The 21,825-nt window shown below is 38.5% G+C and overlaps 1 protein-coding gene across 8 annotated transcripts in view; it reads left to right on the top strand.

Annotated features, from left to right (window-relative positions):
• Window positions 1-16,867: 16,867 nt before the first annotated feature.
• nbeaa (neurobeachin a) overlaps window positions 16,868-21,825 on the top strand; it is a 75,872-nt gene continuing 70,914 nt past the window's right edge. For all 8 annotated transcript variants that reach the window (XM_030153465.1, XM_030153464.1, XM_030153460.1 and 5 more), the window contains exon 1: window positions 16,868-17,108. In XM_030153465.1, coding sequence (XP_030009325.1) covers window positions 16,904-17,108 — 205 coding nt within the window. In that variant the 5' untranslated portion in view covers window positions 16,868-16,903. The remainder of the gene's footprint in view (window positions 17,109-21,825) is intronic.

Genomic DNA, 21,825 nt, shown 5'->3' with positions numbered 1-21,825 from the left:
ATAAAGTATTAATGTATTGGATCCCCTACAGGCATGCAAATAAGGCAAACTTCCTAGTATAAAAAAGAAGGAGCTCTTGTGAAAAATATAGTTTTTATAAAAGTTTAGTATTGGTCAAAATTTATCACCAAAATGCAAACTTCATCTGATCCCATTTACAGGTTTTTTTTTAACTTCCAAAGGACTAGACTCTGACAGCCACCACACTGTTACTGATTTGTGTGCTGTACTTCAAACAGCACAATCTTCAAACGCTACATCTTCACTGTCCACCAAGCAGGACGAGTCTGAAGTAACGCTGACGTAGCGACAGGCTCGGAGCGCAGAAACGCCTCAACAGAAGCCATATTCACACTAATGCATTTGCATTTTAAAACAATGTTGTGTATTGCATGACCAGACAGGCTGTAAACACAACAGGACCTGGGAATTGTCACAAAATCCTTGAGTAATTGGATGTAGTAATAATATCATAATAACAAGCAGAATTTTGCTAGAACTAACTCTTGTAATTTGGTATCCTTGTTGAATCATCAGCTGGTACTGAAGGCTGATGTCTAGTTTTCTTCCAAAAAAGGTCACATGACAGGGATGCTAAGACCCAATCACATCACAACACTGCTGACCCTGTTTTAGGTTTCATTTATTGCTAGGGGATCTGCCCAAAAAGTCCATATGATGATCAATTTCTTCCCTCTTACAAAATGATGGTGAGTTACAACAAAACTGTGACTGGAGGCTTAGGGTTAGGGTTAGGCTTAGTCAATATGTGATGTTTTTTTTGTTGTTGTTGTTGTCATCTGACTAGAAAGTCAACACACTATTGACAATACCAAGATGAAGTAAACAGGAGTCCACATTTTCCTGAACATACAGCTTTAGTGTTTACATTAAGTATATGGGACTGTGGGGGTCCATTAGACTTTTCTAATGAATGAAATATTTTACATTGATAGCTGTAGAATATCTGTGTAACTCAGACTCATTACACGTCAGAGTTCAAATGCCAGACCCACAGCTCAGGGACTTATGGTAATTCTTTGTGATTATTTCTTCCTCTTCAGCAAAACAACATGTTACACAAATTCTGCAAGTTACAATGTGCACTAAAAACAAGCATATTAGTGCCAGACGCTAAAGTTTCACAACCTGTGTTAGCAATATTAATACTACAAACCATGGGTTAGAGCAGCGCCTATGTGTAACTCTGTAAAATACTGTAATGACACTAGTAACTGGGCCATTTAAAATGAATGCTAACTGTGTAGAAAAGTTTTGAAAACACCGGTATATATTTTTTTAAATTACACAATTGCACTGTGTGATCCCTCTGAAAAGTAGATCATGTGCCAAATTAAGGTCGATTATGATCTAAGATCTTGAGATTGCCCAGCCCTAGTTTCACACTAAAACGGGTCAGCACCATTTCCAAAAGTCTCACTTTTGCAGATTTTAAAATGTGGATAATAAGCATAAACACGGTAAATGTTGTGGGTTTTAAAACAATGTCTTACATGTGTGGACATAACCGGAGAAGCTGAAGTTACTACTGTTAGTTTTAGAAGTTTTTATGCTTTGGAAAAAGCAATGTTTATTATATGTTTTTAAATTATGTAATTGTTGATGTTGATGTTTGGTTTCACTGTTTTGTGTGTTGTTTTTTTTTAAAATATTATATCATTGTCTAGCTTGACTTACAATGACGTGGTGATTATCTTACTGTATATATGTGCACTGTGTGTGGGCTTCTTGCACAGTAAACATACACTACATCATATTCCACCAACGCCCTCCTCTAGCTCTACTTTCTCCATCTGTGTGTATGTGTGTGTATCACTCCCTGCTGTGTCTTATGATGATGGATTACTGAGACTCATTGGAGCTGCTTGTTACCTCTCTTATCCTCCATCAGGTCTGGCTCAGTGGAACAGTACTCTCCATTGTTTGAGCTGATGGTGAATGTGTGTGTGTGTATGTGTGTGCACGCGTACTTACACACATGCATGCACATACCCTATGTTGTGCAGCACATACACAAAAAACAAAACCAAACAAACAGATTAGTGATCATGAATTGTGACCGGCTTGACCTGAGTCAGGTCTGGAGGGCTTATCTACTGACCTGTGAACTGAAAACCAGCTGGCCTACACCTGTCTCAGCTCACAGACACACACCAACACACCCAAGAAACATAGATACTCGTTACTCCCTTAAAAATGCAAATATGTTAAATAATTTCAGTGTTTCATATTCAAGTTTTGGACAATCTCTCAAGTTCTCCCTCATCTCTAATGAGCACAGTACATGCAGGATGCCCTATATAGGACTACACTTCCTGTCAGATTCTATGAAATGAGCACATTTAAGTTAAGTTTGGTGATAAGGCCTTGTTGTGGTACTGAATCCTAGCCCTGACTTCTTCCTTCTGAAGCTCCCTTGACATAACTACAGCATCCTCATCAGTAACAAAAAATGACAGAGGAAAACTGAGTTGCCTCTCGACCCTGAATCAGGGCAGTAAAAGTAAAAAATGAAAAACTAAAAGACAGCACCTCATCGTCTCGTCTCGTCATTGTAACTAATAAAACCTCTGCTGTCTCTGTGTCTGCTAACAGTCAGTTGTACGTCTCATTTTGTCTCACGCTGTCCTTTCAACGCTGCTCTTTCAATCACCTCCATCCATTGATGCTATTTTTCTCCCTGCCTCCCAGTGATTTCTATACCCTTTCACCTTCGTCATATCTCTGTCTGCCACAGTGCTTCAGATATTTTCTCCGCCTTGTTTTCCTCTGCTCCAGACCTCCATGTCTCCTGGCGAGAAACTATTAAACCATAAGTCTCAAGGTCTTAACACATTCCTAATATCATTTCTGGACTGGTAAAGTCCAGGCATTTTCTTGACGTTCTGTGTCAAGCAGCCACAGCTTTAAGGTGGTTTTTGCTCTGTGGGAGTGATTGCATCAGGTGGAGGGTTATATGCTTGCCCTCTGATGTTTGATTCTGTGATTCTGATTCTGGGAGCATTTTGTACCATCATTTACAACACTTTGTAACTATTACAAATGTCAAACAGTGCAACTATGTGAACACAGAAATACAAACAAGTAATATCACACACATCACGTATGGCTGAATTTTGCCTCTTTACCTCTGATTTAACCTTTCTGAACAGTGTAAAGCTAATAATGTCCTGATATTTGCACATAACCCCTGAAACAGATAATGATGACTGGGTAATAACTTGACATTTTGCATATACAGCAGAACATTGCCTGTAAACTGTAAGGGGTTGTTCACTGAGTTTAACTTGTAGCCTCCCCATTGTGAAATGGTTTTGACTCATTCTAAAAGTGTTTAAAACTGCAGTCGGTGCACCAATACCTACTTACACTAACCATCCAGAGCTTTGTATGTGTATTCTTTTTGGTATTTTTATTCTTTTCTTCTATTGTTATAACTACTGAAGGGCCCAAGAGATGCAGGATGACACTGAATGAACTGCAAAAACTTGATTGAAGTATATACTTTGAATTGGTTTTGGCCCGTATCGAGACGGATGTAAATTTATTCATGAAAAAGTGTGGTGGATTATTATTTTAGCTGGAAGGCGTGATTCTAAGTAGTCATCGGACGCTGTTAGTCTGCAGCACACACAGGACTGTCTGTCACTAAATGTAAGTTGTTTTCTTCAGCAATATGGCTTTAAATTCAAGTGTGTGACTCCCTCATACTTATGCCTTTAAAATCCCTGTAAGTAATCACTGTTTATGGGCTAACCCCGTCTGTTCCTCCAATAATGGATAGTGAATTTTTAAAGGACACTGCAGCAACAATAATTTGGAGCTAGAAAAAGCAGACAGCTGTGTAAAGCTGCAGTCAAACAATGGAAACAGCACATTTTAGGGCTTTGAACCACAGAACAGAGCAGGAGAGTCACATCTGACTGAATCTTAACAGTGATTGATATTTACATTTGTACTGTATGTCACACGGGCTACCTCCAGTCTCTGTCTGAAAACACTGTCATCAGCCAAATTTCCTCGACATGGGGTAGTCCGCAAAAGTGGGTAAAATTTTTGTTTCATCACTCTTGAATTACAATATGATGAATGTTTGCCAGTGACAGTAAAAACATATCGAGTGCTGCACCTTTAATCGGCTGTGCATGTCTTCCCCCTGATAACAAAATATCATTCTTTAATATTAAATTAAAATAAAGTCAACATCAGACTCACTGTAAAGAAATCTAAGTGAGAGAGATTTTTTTCTTGGCTAATCTTTTGTCTAACTCATTAAAGTTGAGAATTATTTCCAATATTAACCACAGACCTGTATCAGCGACAGTTTTTGCTCGTACTTATAATTTCTTTTTTACATTTCCAGGAAAAGTGCAATATTTAAGCGGAAGTACACAGAGTAAAATGCAGTCTGTTAAAGTGAATGAGACAGTTGTCTGGAGTTGTATTAGTTTATGTGTTTTGTACCATTGTAAAACCTCACTGCATGTTATTTTTGTTCTACGTCAGTGTTTCCCAGTTTTTTTTCCTAGGGCTCCACTTTTTAAAAATGACTCACAGTTGAGTTCAGAAAATGCCTTATTTATTAATCATGAGATGAGTTAATTTTAGTACAAGTACACATTTCTGCCCATTGTTTCTGCCATTTGTGCTTCAACTTAAAAATAACTTTAATTACCACAACTGAATAACCATAATGATTTTTTCACATTGTATTGAAAACATATACACTTTGTAAAGAGGTAGAATAAATGCATAAAGGTAGGCTGAACAATTTACATTTAATATATCAGCACAATGAAACACTGTGTACTTCTCAAAAATTCTTTCAAATTTGCGTCATTGAAATGCAGATTTATTTAGCAACCCAAGGAAAATCTTCTGTGACCCACCTGACGCTCGCGACCCAGTCTGTGGGAATGGATGTTCTACATATGCGAAATTTGTGACTATCTTTGTCAAAGTTCCCACTGATACATATTTAAATCACCATAAATATGGATTTTATGTTAATGTTCTGAAACTGTGGATGATCCAGTTTGGTAATTCTGAGTGTGTTGTAAATCTATTAACAAGGTACGTAATAATGAATGTGCAAATATCAAGAAAAAGCTATTTTTTGTTTGTTGCCCAATAGCATGTGACAAGGCTTATTGCTAGATCCGTTACTAAGCCTCTTTGGCCAATCAGGTGGCAGACATTTTAAACTGCACTCGGATGAAGTCAGAGTTGTGATCACTTGGCTGCAGTCCTCAAACCCTGTTCTGTGTATGTGCATGCATGTGTTTCTGACCTGTTTTTTTTTTTTTTTTTTCTTTTTCTGGGAATGTCAGCCACGTACAGTGACTTTAGTGTTTCTCTCTACAAACAAGTAGTGGAGCTCTCACAGCTTTGAGTTTCAGAGTGTTTTTTTTATGTTGCTGTCACAGACTTAAGAGTTGAAAATATTGATGGTATTAATGCAGCAATTAGCACTCTTGCAGTTTCAGCTGTTTGTCAATGAATTCTGCAGACTTAGTGAGGAAGGCTAGAACTCCTCTCCGTGTATCTGTCAGCTGGGAGAGCAGGAGCTGTCCATTGTGCTGAAAAGAGCTGGTTTGTCTGTCTGCTCTGTTTATTCTGTCATTTCTCTCTCTCTCCCGCTCACTCTTTCTCCGAGTTTCTCTTTCCTTCTCTCTCTCTGACTTTCCCTGCTTTCACCCGGCAAACATTCACACCATTGCTGTTACTGCGCATTTCCTCTCTGCCCTACTGGTGACGTCTGACCTCACTTTTCTCGCCCTCTCCTTTTTTCTGCCTCTTAATCTCTTTCTCTTTACTGCCTCTCTGTCCTCTTCCTCGGCTCTGCTCTTTTTGAAGCTCCTTCCCTCCCACTCCAGTAAACAGACTTTTGAAAGATTATTATTTATTTATATTTTTTTTTACAAAGCTGCTCATATGCTAATGAAATGGTGCCTCATTATTATTGGATTATTCTGGGAAGATTCTCTTTACCCCCGCAGTCCTCTATCTCTTCTTCTTTTCCTTTTTTCTCTCTTCTTGTGTATATTTCAGCTGTCATTCATGTGACTTGCTTCTGCTGCTGATGTGTGCATACATAAGTGTATCTGTGATGAGCACAGTGAGACTGAATGTGCGAATGACTAAGACCTTCAAGACCTTTTGCAATGAATTGTTTAAAGGCTTTTGGCCTTTGAGCGCTGCTGAGTGTGTGCATGTTTTAGCTGCATGTGAGTCCCGATGGCCAATTGTCTGTGTGTGAAAAGTATGTTTGAAGCTTGCTCTCGACAAGGTATGAGTCAGATGTTGGAGGCGGGAAAAGGCACACTGAACTCGTCCGCAGTGAACTGGAGACTTTCATAAAGACAGTTCTCAGCAGGTATGACTGTCTTATCTCGCCTTCTCTTACCCCTCTTTTATCCAGTGCGGCTTCTTTGGGTTCTGGCAGTGTTAATACAAACTGACAAGCCAATACATGGGAACACTCAATAGCTTTGCTTTTCTTTGATGTATGTACAGACGCACATTCATGGTTATTTTATGGAAAATGTGCCCAGGGTACAGCTCTTGGCTTTGAGGAAGCTCATGCTGCTTCTTTTTGCAGCTAATGGAACTGTAAAGCGTGCACTTATTTGCTAAATTGGAGGTAGCAGTCTCTTGATTGGAATTTGTCACCTTGCCTGCACAGCGTCCTTGACAGGATCACAGTAGCTGATTGGAAACAAGCCTTATTTGCCCACGGGCCACAGTGTTTATGCATACATGGCTTTTCCCATATGCCAAATTAAGCTCTAAAACAGTGCATTTTTCATCCAGTGCATTACAGCTCTTGCATAAAACTTATTCTGTGCACATTGTTTGGCTCTATTCTCAATAACAATTTGCAGTTCAATTTCCAGTTGTTTTGTAAATGTTTCCCAGAGATTTTTAAAAATGTATTTAGGAATTTTTTTTCTTTTTTTATTTTTTCTGTCTTGTTTTTTTTCCACAATATTTTTATTGGTATTTAAGTTTTATAGTGAAAGGTAAACAAAGTAAATAATATATATAACGAACATGAATCAAAACAACACAAATACTCATACACACACCCATTCACACTACGTAGACTTGCACCAAATAATATATAAATATATATAAATAACATACATATATTCTTCTGAATTCTGTCTTGTTTTTTGTGCCATTCTGTGAAGCTTTTTTTTTTTTACTGGATAGTTATTTTAATCCAAGTCGACGCATCCTTATTAAGAGATGAATGAAACAAATTTTGTAATATGGTCAAAAATGTAAATCCTGATCCAATAGTACAGTGGATAAACACACTAAACCCAAACCTTTAGCCCAGCTTATTTTCTCCCATTCTCTCTGTATTGGCTCTGTGATTGCGTGGCTTATGTGTGAGAGAAAAATGAGGGGGATGAGGACAGCGTTGATATCAAAGAAGGAAATGGTGTTGCTGCAAAGAGCTGCTGTATGAAGCTGACGTATTAGCTTGGAATGAGCCGCCATCTGTATGCTCCTGCTGTGAAAATGAAGTGTGTCTAAAATAAATGCAGTTTGCATGTGGTGTACATTGTTGTTAAATTTGGGTGGTTGCTTAAATCTCACAGAGTGGTTTTGGTCTTTTGATAGTGATGAATCAAAAATGTAGTATACACACTTGTGCTACATGGAGGAAGAAGAAAGGAAGTACTATAGACCTGTCAGTCTCAGTCCAATCACTTGGAGTGACAGGCCGAGCCTCAGCGTCTTCTGATCCATTAACTTTGTCTCACACATACTGAATAATATAAGGGATTTTTAAAAACCATGAGACAGCATTCTGACAAATAGAGGAAGAAAATAGATTTGCAAAACTCAGTCACATCACTTCAGGCTCAGTTTCTGAAGGCCGAACAACCACATCACATATCAGATGAGATGTTGCAACTGTTTTGATTTGCAATCATAGAGGCTGAGGTGATGTGATACTGGTTTAAGGATGGGTATTTAATGCTGAACAATTCAACATGCTATGATCTTACAATGTGGCAGAGTGAAACACCAAAATTGCATGGTCTGTAATTTATTGAAAAAAAAAAGTGTCACAAATATTGTAATAATTGAATTTGCATGTCTACAAGTCATATTCTCCAGAAGATTGATATAGACTTAATCAAAAAATATCATGCTTTTCTTGTTACTACTGAAATTATGACTGATTATTCAATCACAATGCCCATCAAAATAATCACAGTATGGTTGTTTTTCAGGTATGTTCTGTGTACGGTGACGATAAATTCCAGACTGTTGCTTTCTGAAAATTTCAGTATCTCACAGCCTCTCTTTGGATCCATATCGACAAGCTGCAATGACAGAATCATGGAGTTACATCTGACTTACAAGAGTGTCTATATCACAGGTGTCAAATGTGTGGCCCGGGGGCCAAATCCGGCCCACCAAAGGGTCCAATCCGGCCTCTGGGATGAATTTGTGAAATGCAAAAATTACCCTGACGATTTTAACAATCAAGGATGTTAGAATCATTTTAGGTCACTTCAATCTCAAGTGGATCAGAACCAGTAAAACACTATCATAATAACCTATAAATAAGGAAAACCAAAAAATTTTGTCTGTTGTAGTGTAAAAAAAAAAAGTAAAATTACACAAAAATGTTTACATTTACAGACTAGCCTTTTTGCAAAAAATGTGAATAACATGAAATTTCTAAAGAGAAATGTGTGGAATTTTAACAATATCCTGCCTCTTACTAAATGTTTGGTGTATTTGCAGATCCACTGTGATCTGTAAGTTGTGATGCATATGTATAAATGATAAACTAAGGCGTAATACTGTTAAAATTGCTCTTATTTTTCTTAAGAATTTTCAGGTTGTTCATATTTGTTCATGTTATGTTCAAGTATGATTCGTAGATGTAACATTTTCATTACAGAATTTGATTTTTTTCACTCAAAAAAGAAAATACTTTGGAGTTGACATTATTTATAAGTTCTTATCCTATTATTTATATTATTTTACTGGTCCGGCCCCTTTATATCATATTAGGCTGTATGTGGCCCCTGAACTAAAATGGGTTTGACACCCTGGTCTATATGCTTCATTTTCACATGCAAAACCTCAAAATTCTGAACCACTTCCCCTAATAGACTTATGGATATAGGCTACTGTTATTTACCCGAAAGCAGCACACCTTAAACATTACCCACATAAAATGTATTCAGATTAATTTCCCAGCCAACATATGTGCATTGTGTCCATTATAACTATCTATTAGTTATAACTTGTGGTAGAGGTGAGATATATTTATCGTGAAAATATCAGTCTTCACCAAACACACATCCACTTGTTTTGGTCTTATGCACCCTTCTATCCCCTAGTGTGGATTATGTAATGACTGGTGTATTTTTGCAATGTGTGTGGCAACCTTCTTTTTCTGTGCATACTTCTCAAAGCTGCTCTACTGCCATCGCTGCTTTGTACTTGACCTCCCCTGTTCTGTTTCCTCTTGTAAAGTCTAAAGTAAAAAACTACACATCATCCGTAACAGTTCAGAGAGAGTCCACACGCTCACACATGGCAGATATACCTTTATTTTGCTGCTATTAGTGTATATCTTTACATGCTAACAGTTTGTGACATTGTTGATCTGAATGGGGTTTCATAAGTGGGGTTGGTTTCTCCAGTCTGCCATCTGTGTATATACTTTTACAAAGGCCCATGGGAAATGCAGTCCGGAGGGCTTTAGTGCGGCCTGCTCTCCGTCTCCATACATGTCTGGAGGCTATAGTCAGTCAGCCTGTCATTACTGATCACAATCACACATTCATTCAGTCACAGTGGAACATACACACCACGCACCACAACTCCCACTGCATCGCTTCAACCCTGTTTCTTCAGCTGTTTCTCTCCTTCAGGTCTTTACTGATTTTCTTACTTTATCATAAAAAAAGTCAAACAGTGTTTTATTTTTAATTTTGACAGAGATAGTGATATTCCAGACGCCTAAAACCCAAAGATTCATGATCGCAGACACAAACATATTAAAATTATAGCAATATAAAACCAAGAAAAGCCTAAGGCGGTTAGATTTTATCATTCCAAATGTCTAACAAATGTTCACAAGCATGAAATATACATCTGGGCAGAACTCTTTAAAGCTCTTATCATAGTTCTTTGTTCATTTCCTGTTGAGTGGTTATTGAGCCAATGTGAGTCCTTCCAATACGGCGATGCCAAAAAAATAACTTTCGCTCTATTTTTTTAAACCCTCATGGACCCTAAACGTCATGCTTTGTAAAAACCATGAGAAGTTTATCCGTAAAATGGATCTGAATGGGTGTTAAAGTTAACCACTGCTCTTATCAATGCTCTTTAGCAAAAATGAGGTCACGCAGAAACCAGAATGAGGATTATTGAGTGTTTAGTGGCCAGTTTAGCTCACTGTAATCCATATCTTTGTAGAGATTTGCTATGGTCATCATCACTGCACTAAACCCTCCACTGCACATCGCAAGGCTGTGGGCTATAAACCACTCTCCCACCCTGATAAGAAAGCACTAGCGCACACACAATAGTGTCACCCTCGTTTTCTTTTTCACTCCACCTCTCCTGTACACGAACGCACACCGTCTCTTCACCGTCCAATGTGCTCCTTTTGCAGTTGACACCATTTGTTCACTTGTTTGTTTTTCTCCCTTTTGTGTCCCTCTCTCATTCCCCTTTTTTCCCCCCTTCCTCTCCTTCAATTTTGCTCTCCTGCACTCTGCTGAGCCCTCTTGGCGAAGCGTTAAGTGTATAATCTGTGATCTCATGTCTAGATGGGCCTCTCGTCTCCTCTCTCACTCTGCACACAAAGGGACTGAATGGCCGTGGCTCACTCAGGGGACACAAATGAGTAATGAGCCACACATGCACCGGCGCACACATACACAAACAAAACACACTCAAACACACACCTCTGCAGCACACTCCCAGGGGCTTTGAAGTTGCATATTGATGATGCCAACACCAAAGGCTCAATTGAATGTGCAGAGGCAGAGGAGGTAGCCATTGACCGTCCACTCGCCTCTGCGACCTGTCATCTTTGACGGCTGTAATGAGTAACAGGTGCCTCTTTTGCCAGCTTTGGCCTTGATAGTCATCCAACGTTCAACAGTCAGTCATAGTAATCAGCCAGAGTAATGGCCTGTTTGATGTGCTATCACAGCGCTACGTAATGAGGTCGGTGGGTCTGTGACAAATTGTTTTCAATTAAACAATCATTTTAATTCATGTAGCATTTTTGATACTATACCGACAAAATCTTTAAAGGAGGAAATTAAATGAAACCAAAGAGATTAACATCACCAGGTCAACTGAGGATGTAAACAAAGACACAAAATCAAAAGTCTGAAAAAAAAAAAAATCTCCCACATCAAAAATTGTCACAAATCATTCTCTTACCAAAGTATTTTTCATTGACTGGACTGTTCTGCATGTAACACATGTTATCACGAAATTTGCACGAAGGAAACATCAACAAACTGAATGTGATATAGAATGTGGTGAATCTGAACCGAAATGAAGAACTCAACCCTGAAAGAGGACATCGTATGGGTATGAAAAGTCAGATATGGTCCAGAAACCCTTACTTTCAAACAAATCATTCATTGTTTTTCTGAATTACTTAGTCTTCTGGAGGTTGGAGAGGATGTGTCATCAGTTCATTGTGCTGGAGTCGAACCCTGGACCTTCTTGCTCTAAGGCAAAATTGATGACCATTGCACCACAATGGCACCTCTGTTTTCCAAAGACCTTTTGTCTTTTATGGGTTAATAATCTACTTTTCTTGCTTGTTAAACTGAATATTTGCACAAAGGTTCTATGTAACAGGAGAAAAATCGTAAATCTGACGAATTAGAGAATATAATTAGAACCCTAATAAGAATCGGGTCTTTCCAATTTTATATAAACTATTTATTAGTTGAATTATGAGAACAAGTTCTGAATCATGATACCTGTGATTTTCTGGATATGAAATATTGGTCACATGCAGCCCTACCATCATGATATTCCATGGTAAACTATTCTAACATGATAAACTAATGCAGTCATTATCCAATCAGAATTTTCAGACACTATTTTCTGATTTGTTTTGTTGTTTGAATAGGTCAGGATTATAACACTGGATTAAGGAAGCCACCAAATATAACCATTAAATACGTTCAGGTTTAAACCCCTTACTCAGACTACATCAGCATTGGTAAAATTGGGAGAATTTTTATAAAGAACACTCTCCTGTGTTTTTAGCATATCAGACAGTGCCTGAAGTGAATTTCAACCATTTAATGCCGGATAAAAAAGACTGTCCTCAGCAGGAAATGACAGCTACAACCTGCGTCCTTTTGATTTAATGAGTTTTTTAAAAGGAAAGCATCATGCACCACATACTGTGTTGGTAAAAGGTGGGGTGGGACTGGCGGCGTCCATGTTTCTGCCCACAAAGACATTCAGTACTGTATCTGAGCAGTGTGGCTGTGAGAAAGGGTCAGCTGGACAGAGAGACTGTTTGTTTTACCATCCTCTTATGAGAGCTGGTTTTGGCTGGTTGAGGTGCCTGCTCATATAAGCTCTTTGTGGTGTGAAGACAGTCCTGGCACTGACTCCCCCCTCTACCACCACCACCACCCTCAAACTCTGCCCTCCCCACCACAGCCCAAGTGATGCCAAGCTGAGTGCCAGCTTCCTTCACGGTCTGAATGAGCAGCGCTGAAGAGCTGATCAGGACTGAGTTAGAAACAGGGAACATGGACTGGATGTGCAGTCCAGAGGAGACGTTCTTTGCAATTAATCATCAAAAGTGCGGTTGAAAAAAAAAAAAAAGAAAAGAAAAATCTTGTGAAATACCAACAATCACTGAGTGGAGCAGTGAGATAAGAATGTGTCTGGTGGACAGACTTCCTGAAGCCTGAGTAAATACTCCACAATAGAAGGAGATTAGTCATCAGTGGTGAGTCCAGTGGGAGATATTCTTACTTTTCAGACTGCAACTGAGAATGTGTGAAGATAAAACATCATGCACATGCACTCAGTGCTCTGAAACAAGAAAAAATAAAGCTGTAAATATATGTATAGTGTTCAGACATATTCACATGCAGCAACATAAGCAGCGTCTGTGTGTTTACGTGTACATGAAGCCCTGTGGAGCATTGATTGTGGAAACGAGGTTGTCACTTCCTTAGCAACTGCTTAGCGACAGTCTGTTTGAGTCACCCACTGCTTTCCTTGCTGTTTTTTTCCTTGTGATTGGACACACAGACATGTGCGGGACACTCAATCATTGTCACGACGCTGCCAAAACAAACGTTTTTCTACAAGTTGCCAAGAAGGCACTGAGGTCAGCGCTGACATCGCCGCAGAGGAGAGAGAGGGTGGCACTGCCAACCCACTTTATCCTCAGGCGTGTGGCATATATTGGTCTGTATGTGGGTGAAGTGGTGTATGTGTCGCTCACTCATTTTGGTCGGTTGTTCCTCAGAGCTCCTGGGGCTGAAATGATGCCTCAACATTACGTCACATTTAAATGACATTTGTTGATTTGCATGGAATGTGTTGATGTGGCACACAGTTTATATTTATCCACATTGTGCTATAATTAAGCCATTTTCATCCTCATGTAGAATCGAGGAAATCTAGGATTACTGTGTGCATTGTGACTTGGACGTCACCAGCCCAGTGAATCACTAGCGGAATGACCATGAACTCCATTTCATTTCAACATGAAAAAGTCCTGTGCGTTAAAGTGGAAAAATCAAACACTTTTATCACTGACACTACATTACTGCTGCTGAAAGCAAACAATGATATAACAATCTTTGTAAAATACTTCATTTGCACTCGTACTCAGCCCATCTTAGCTAATTTATGTGATAAACAGGACATTGATAGATGCCTTTTAATTCTAGGAACATATTTTTATTTGTAAAATAACTCCCTTTTGTGAAAAAAAAAAAGTTTGAGTAAAAGCTTTACTGGTGATTAATTACAGCCTTACTGACATTGTGGACATGTGAGGTACTGAAGGTTATGGATGTGTATGTAAAACAGGCACATAATACTCATAAAACTAATTAGTCATATTTGATCATTGTTGACGGTGATGGGGCTTGAACACATTTGAGTCTACACAGCCTCCTTAGGGTCAGTTTCATTGCCATCATTATGTTTATTTATAATGCCTCTTGCAAATGAATAACTGAAGCGGAAATTGGCTCCATCATTTTTATGGTCGCCACCTCCTCCCTCTGTATGTCTTCACATTTTCTGCTCCCTGAAGACTTAGACACTCACTAAGATTTGGTCACCATTCCAGATGTTACTTGTTTGTGGAGTTATATTTATCGGGGTACTTTCTTTTCTTCCTCACCCAGTGTGTTTCCTACTCTTGCCCTCCTTTTTTCTTTGTGTTGTCGGTCATGAGACCCAATTTGTTGCCGACGTTTGCATCACCCCTCTGATGTTACTGTGATTTTCTGTACATGGGTGGGAAGTGTAAGCAGAGAGATTATGCCTGCGCTGTACATGTGTAGGTATACCCTGGGGACATGTGTGTTTCTGTGTTCAAGTCGCTCCGTGTTTACGTACTGGTTTGTACAAAGACGATCTCTGCTATCTTCTTTAAGCTACGGCTGCATGGCATATTGAGCGTTTTCATTCTGGCACGTTGTATAGATGTTGGAGAATGCAGTGGCCCCATAGTGAGCTTTATAATTGAGAATCAGAGAGGAGAGAGGAAAATTCGATGCAGGATGAATTAATTCTTCCTCCTTTTATTCCATGCTTCGTTCAGGGGTCCTGTCTAATCTGAGCTAATGTGTACGCAGAGTGCACTGGATCAATTCACAGAGAGCAAGTGAGATGGAGGCAGATTGAGAAAGAGGTTCAAAGAGAGAGAGCAATGAGAAGTATAATGAAACATCAAGGCTGTGCAGGTGTTATTTTAATGACTGAGCTAATAATAATGCAATGATCTGTTATAAGGTGGCATTAGTGAGCTTTAAGACAGCACCAGAGCCACAGTTTAGACCAAACCCCTGACACTGAAGGTCTCACTGGGCCTGAGACACATCTGTCCATGGAACAACTTGTGATTAATACTAGTTTCTAATGAGGGCAGTGGCTAACTTAACATTATTTATCAGTTTATATAAATAGGGCAAGACACAGATGCAGGCTGATGAGGGTACTTGATATTCGGCAAATACTATACACTGCCAGATTCAGAATTTCATGGAGAATAAACATACAGAAGAGCATCGTTTCTCACTCTAGAGAAACAAAAGAAACACCCTAGTGTCATAATGATCAGACTCTGATCTTGAAATTTCAAGAAAATATCTGGAAATGTAGTGAAATGATTTGGCAGTTTTGAGAAATATCTTGTAATTATGACATCAGGATTCTGGGAACAAATCGAATCTAGTTATTGATCTTTGACACAACTTCAATTCAGAAAATCTCATTTATACATACAAGTATTGACATAAAATATAAGTAGTATTGTAATCCAATAAAATTATTATTATTATGATGATGATGATGATGTCGTATTTCACCAGAATAGAACTACGATCCAACATAGATTAGAATCACTTATAATTTATAACCTGCTTAACTTGTCTCATTTTTGTGAGATTTCTTAAAATTATAGAATCAGAACCTCTTAATTACAAGATAAGGTATTTATTTATTTATTTTTTTCTAATATGCTTCTGTGTGAAATGGAGCAAAAAGGAGGTGAATTTATAGCCTATTTATTTCTCTCAGTTATCCAGAAATATACACAAATTCGTACAAACAATAACATGATGTAATCTCATTTCAAGATTACATTTTATTTATGGTTTCTTTGTGAAAAGTATCGGCTATATTTGATCTGTCCCCTGTTTTCATTCCCTCTGTCTGTACAGGGCCTCATACACATTCATATCTATCGTATTATTCATCTTTGTCTATACTTCTAATCTCTCATGAGCTACCTTCTCCTAACCTATCACATGTTACTGTTAAATCTGATTTAATAACCACACTGGTGTGCTCCTAGCTTTTTGGTTGCCATGGCTACCATATCCTGGATAGTGCGGTAATGCTGAGCGTGAACTGTGTGGTATGCTCAGGTTCATGTGGTGCATGAGTGAATGTGCAAGCATAGTATGTGTGTGTCATGAAGGTTGTATGTATTTTTTGTAGCTACTTATAGCACATCAGCCAATAGAAGACAGAATGTTTGCACTCTGAAAAGTGTGGTATCCATAGACTAACGCTACCTGAGGACAAGAAATATGCATCAATTCAGGTGTATTTGGATTTGTGTGTACTTGCATGTGTATTTCTGAGGTACTAGAAGGGCTTTTTTATGCCATTTTGAGAGTATTTGTAGTTCACAGAGGAGAGCGCTGCACTCCTCACGTTGAAGAGGGGAGAAAATGAGAAGAGATGGGGGGGTGTGTGTGTGTGTGTTGCGCAGACGAAGGACATTTATTTGTTGGTGTATGTGCGGCCTCCGGCAGAAGAAATGCTCTCCTAACTACAATCAGCATCCATCAGAGCTAGGCTTACCTCTCCTACAGACAAAAGGTTAAATGCTTCACTAAATCATCCTCTTTTTGTTCTCTCTCTCTCCTCCCACTTGCTTCATTACCCTCACCCCTCACTTTGTTTTCTTCACCAACACTTTCTCCATCCACTCTTTGCCTTCTATAACATCGGTTCCCTGCCCTTCCCCACTCCCCAAACCATTCCCCTGCCTCCTCCTCCTCCTTCTCCTTCTCCTTCTCCTCCTCTACCTCCACCTCCACCATCTTCTTCCCTTCTTCAGTTGGTGGGAGGCGAGTTTGACCTGGAGATGAACTTCATCATCCAGGAGGCAGAAAGCATCGGCTGCATGGTTGAGCTGCTCTCCCATTGCGAGGTGACGTGCCAAGCAGAGATCTGGAGCATGTTCACCGCCATCCTCCGAAAGAGCGTCCGTAACCTTCAGACCAGCACTGAGGTCGGCCTCATCCAACAGGTGCTGCTCAAGATGAGCACTGTGGACGACATGATTGCAGGTGAGCAGAAGAACAATCTGTGGATGTCTGAACATGCTGTGTTATGGTGCTGGATCGAATGGCACACCAGATGAACCTGTATACCAATTTTCATTTCATATACCACCATAATGTAGCAGAGCTGGAACAACAGATGTGACATTTTAGTAGGTGCCAAATTATATAATATTGTCGAGCAGCAGAAGCTTTGCAGAGCCTGGTGAGTGTGTTCAGAGGGGAAACATATTACCTATGCCCCCTTTTTAGTAACACTTTTTAGTAAACAATTTCTTCTTTCAATATTGCACAATATTAACACTTGACCTATAATAACATGGTCACACTATAAACAGTAAAGATTAAGAATTAGACTTGATTGCTTATCTATTTATTTTCCCGTTCTGTTTTTACTACATTGTCATTAAGATAACATTTGTGTACTGTTTCATTCATTTGGATCACTTATTGAATTATTTTATGTTATTGGTAGGACTGGGCGATATGGAAAAAAATTATAGCACAATACTTTTTTATCAGACAATGTTAATATGTATCACAATATAAATCAAATCAGTATTTTGGTCAAGCTTAAATTTTCCGTTACTCATAAGTTAGTTGTGAAGACATCTGAAGGTTATTTTTGACATAAATAGGATTTGTTTTCTGTCAGAGGTTGAACATGACAGATGTGCTGAAGAACATTTTTCAACTGTTTCAGATAAATTAAACGAGTACATATATATTTAAAACTAAACTAAAAGTCTGACCAACAGGCAAAAGCTTTCGAATTTTAAAAGGGAACACAAACAAAACAGACCATCTTCATGAAACAGTGCCGTAGGTACACTACCAGTCAAAAGTTTAGACTCACCTCCTCATTTAAATGATATGAGATGGCCAACAAGTGTTCAGTATGACTGGGAACTCCTTCAAGACTGCTGGAAAACATTTCAGGTAGACTACCTCATGAAGCTCATTGAGTGAATGCCAAGAATGTGCAAAGCAGTAATAAAAGAAAAAATGTGGCTTTCTTGAAGAATCTAAAATATAAAACATGCTTTGAGTTATGTCACACTTTTTTAAACTACATAATTCCATATGTGTTTATTCATATTTTGGTGCCTTCAGTGAGAATCTACAATGTAAATAGTCATAAAAATAAAGAAAAACCAGGTGAGTCCATACTTTTGACTGGTAGTGTATATAGGGAGGGGTGCATTTCTTAACTGCCATAACTGGCATAAACTGAAAATGAAACTTAACATACTTTGAACGTCCAACTCCAAGCTTCTATGCCGCATCCTACTTTTCAGTAACCCAGTCGCCCGAGTTCTCAGTCAAATTTTCTCCCGAGGGAACACTCATTTTCTCCCGTTGCAGCCCAAACATCAGCGTCTGTGCTGCGGCTGCCCTTACGTCTGTGCAGTTTGCGTCAACCTAACTTGACATGGCTCTAGCGTGATTGGTTCGGTGCGGCGCTACTTAATTATGATTGGCTGTTCTTATGTCTGTCAAAATAGGACGAACGAATTCTACCGAAATTGTATCGAGCATGTCTCATATTCTCTCGAGGAAAAGTTATATTGTGATATATATTGTTTCATCGCCCAGCCCTAGTTATTGGTAATTAATACCTTTCGTACATGTTGAAATTAATATTGCATAACTGAAACTATAAAAAGGCCCAGTCATGACGAAAGAAAAAAATCTGTGATATAGCATGAAAGCTGCAGGAGCTCAAATCACAGGGAAAATGCACATGTTCCTTCTGCAGCTTTCTCTTCCCACTCTAAATTAAAATATGTAATATAAATATAGAATGAACCTCCTGTTGTTTCATCCTGTTATAGAAAAGTGAAACTACTAAATTTCTGTATAAAGACATGGAGTAGAGCAGTAGAATCATATATGACAGAAGCTGATGAGTAATTGGTAATTACAACTGTCAGTCACTGAGAACGGCTGTGATTGGACAAAAAGCAGTTTAACAGAGTAGATTTTTTTTAGAACCAAAAAACACAGGGTAGTAATAGATGCAGAAGTGTCAGGCCCAGGCAGGTCACTTAAATTACAATACACTGAAAGGAAATTATGGATTTTCTAAACAGTGAGGTTAAAGAGCAACAAAGCACTGCAACTTTTAGAGTCGTAAAAAATTTTGAGGAAACAATTTCTTGTCATAGTGCCCAAAAATACATTGTCATATGTATTATTGATGCCGTGACCCATTTTACAAAACTTTTCCCTCTATCTTTGCATCTGTCTTCTACATGTCAACACCATTTTAGGTCATTAAAAATGCCTTCCAAAGTCTTGTTTTCAAAGGGCATCACACCCGCAATTCATGCATGCCTCTTATTACTTTATATAATGAGCATCCGCTTAAAGCAACCACACGATGGCAGATACTGTTTAGAGGCTACTGCTATGTATCTAGGATTATTTTTTTCAAGTCGGTGAATTACATTTACCTGCAGTAGATTGTGGTCAGTGTTGCCCCATTTAGTGAAACACATAATACTACCAAAGTTGTTTCATAGCTGTTGAGATGTGTAGTCAAACCTAAGGAAAAAGGAAAAGACCATAATTTATTTGATTGTATTTACCTGTTTTTGTTTGTGCACTGATGTTTCAAAGAAGATTCTGTGAGCGCAAAAAAGGGAGGATGATATTGTGTATATTTTCACATTAAAAATCTATACACTAAAGTGTGATAATGCTTGGTTATACTCCATAATAGCTATTTGTACATTATTGATGTACTGTTAAAATTAAAGTAATTTTCAAAGCAGAGTACGTAGTGATATTAAAAAATAGAAGATGAATCAGTGTACATTTTAAATAACTTCTGAATAAATGATGAGTATATTATCAATAGTGTGCCAGATGTCCCGAGACATACTATGAAGTCCATCAACACAGACAGATCATGTTTCACACTTGTAGAATTTGCTATATGGAAATGTACCAGATAGATAGAACATGATCACATTAACCAAAACAGTTGCCCACTTAAGTAATAAATATTCTCACAGTGCTGTATGTACTCTGTGATTTCCCACGTCTGCCAAAATGCCTTCCAAAACCCCAAAAAGAGCATGAATTTACAACCTACATGAAATTAATTATGGTTCTTACAAGTACAGTAGGTGGCTAAACAATAGGGGTATGCTGACAAGACACAGTGAGTGACAGATTTTCATGTTGAGATAAAACAAAAGTACGCTTTCTTCATGAAATTGCAACATAGCTGATGGTGGCTCCCTCTGATAGAGAAAATTCTGCTGTAGTTTGCAGCAAAATGAGTTTGCAATCAATATTTTAGATTTTAAGAACATTTATTTCTGTTAGGGCTCACGGGATATTTCTTAGTTCGGATCATTTATCTCTTGGAATAAAAGCAACGTAACCCCAAACCATTAAAGTGGTCAGTTATTATTTTATGTGGGATTATTATTTCTGAACATGTTTCACTCACTTTGAAATTTGTCTTTTCAAATGCATGTGTTTTTGCCCTGCAGTCGCACATCCATAACATCCCACTGCAGCAGAAGCGCAGTAATGACTTCAGTATGCTCTCTAGCTGTGTGCTGCGATTTGTATGGAGGGCTTGATTGCAAAACAGCACATACACAGCCATTTCTTTGCACGATCATATTGACCTTGACTTCCCTTTAATGATGCCTCAGAGTGCGCGTCCTCTTCCTCCCTCCCCCCAGTGTCCTCTCTGTCCTACCGACTGCCTCGGGATAATGTGTTTTATAACTTGTATGACTTATTACTGCTCACCACAGCGGAGTATACAGCAACGCTTAAATCAATTTTATGCCAATTCTCACATATTCCCTTTTTTTAACCATGATCCTAGCACTTCTAAAACTATTTAAAATGACCTACATGGATTGATTGTACTAAAAACAGAGCTTAGGGTTTTTGAATCTAGGACATTGTGTATTGCGTTTTCCTCTCATACCAAGCACCTCGGTGAGATGGCCTCCCACTTTATTCCCTATCGCTAGGCTCTGGCTAATGAAATATTGTGGGAAGACTATTCATATCTAGCAGGCCTAATGGGAAAGAAGAGTCTTGGTAAGCAGATTGACTCACTGAGAGGGCTGAGCTGAACCTCTGCCATATCCACAATGATCTGCTGTGGTTGTGTAAAGTCATTGAGGACGGACGGTCATTTTGACCAAATAAATGGTCAGTAAACAAAGCACTATTTGATTGTGCGCTTAAATAATCACACAGGGTAAATCAGAGGGAAATCTATTTAAAGTCCTCCTCTTGTCAAAACAAAGTGCATAAATGGGAACGAATTAAGGGAATGTTTCAATATTCCCCTTTGGCGAGAGTTAGATTAAACAATTGATTCAACTTTAATGTCTGCATAGCGAAACATGAAACTAAGGTCAGCAGGAAATTAGCTTCAGCTTGAAGCATAAATATTGAGAGCATGGGTAAAAAGTCTCCAGCCCAGCCAAAACATAGTTATGGCTTATAACTCTTGTTCCAGCCATAGCTTATGTTTGTTCACTTTTGCGCATTTTTAAAAATAAAACGTGCACACATTTATGCTAGCTGCTTTACTTTCATGCTAAGCTAAGCTAATTGCCTGCTGATCCATCTTAATATTTCATGTGAAATAGTAAAAATTTTTCAATAACCAGCACCAAGGTAAAAATAACATAATAAAACATCAAAGTCTTCACCAAACAGAAAAGGAACATATAAAGCC

Source organism: Sphaeramia orbicularis, chromosome 14, assembly GCF_902148855.1.
Source record: "Sphaeramia orbicularis chromosome 14, fSphaOr1.1, whole genome shotgun sequence".
Classification (NCBI taxonomy): domain Eukaryota; kingdom Metazoa; phylum Chordata; class Actinopteri; order Kurtiformes; family Apogonidae; genus Sphaeramia; species Sphaeramia orbicularis.
This window is presented reverse-complemented; position numbering and strand designations above follow the sequence as displayed.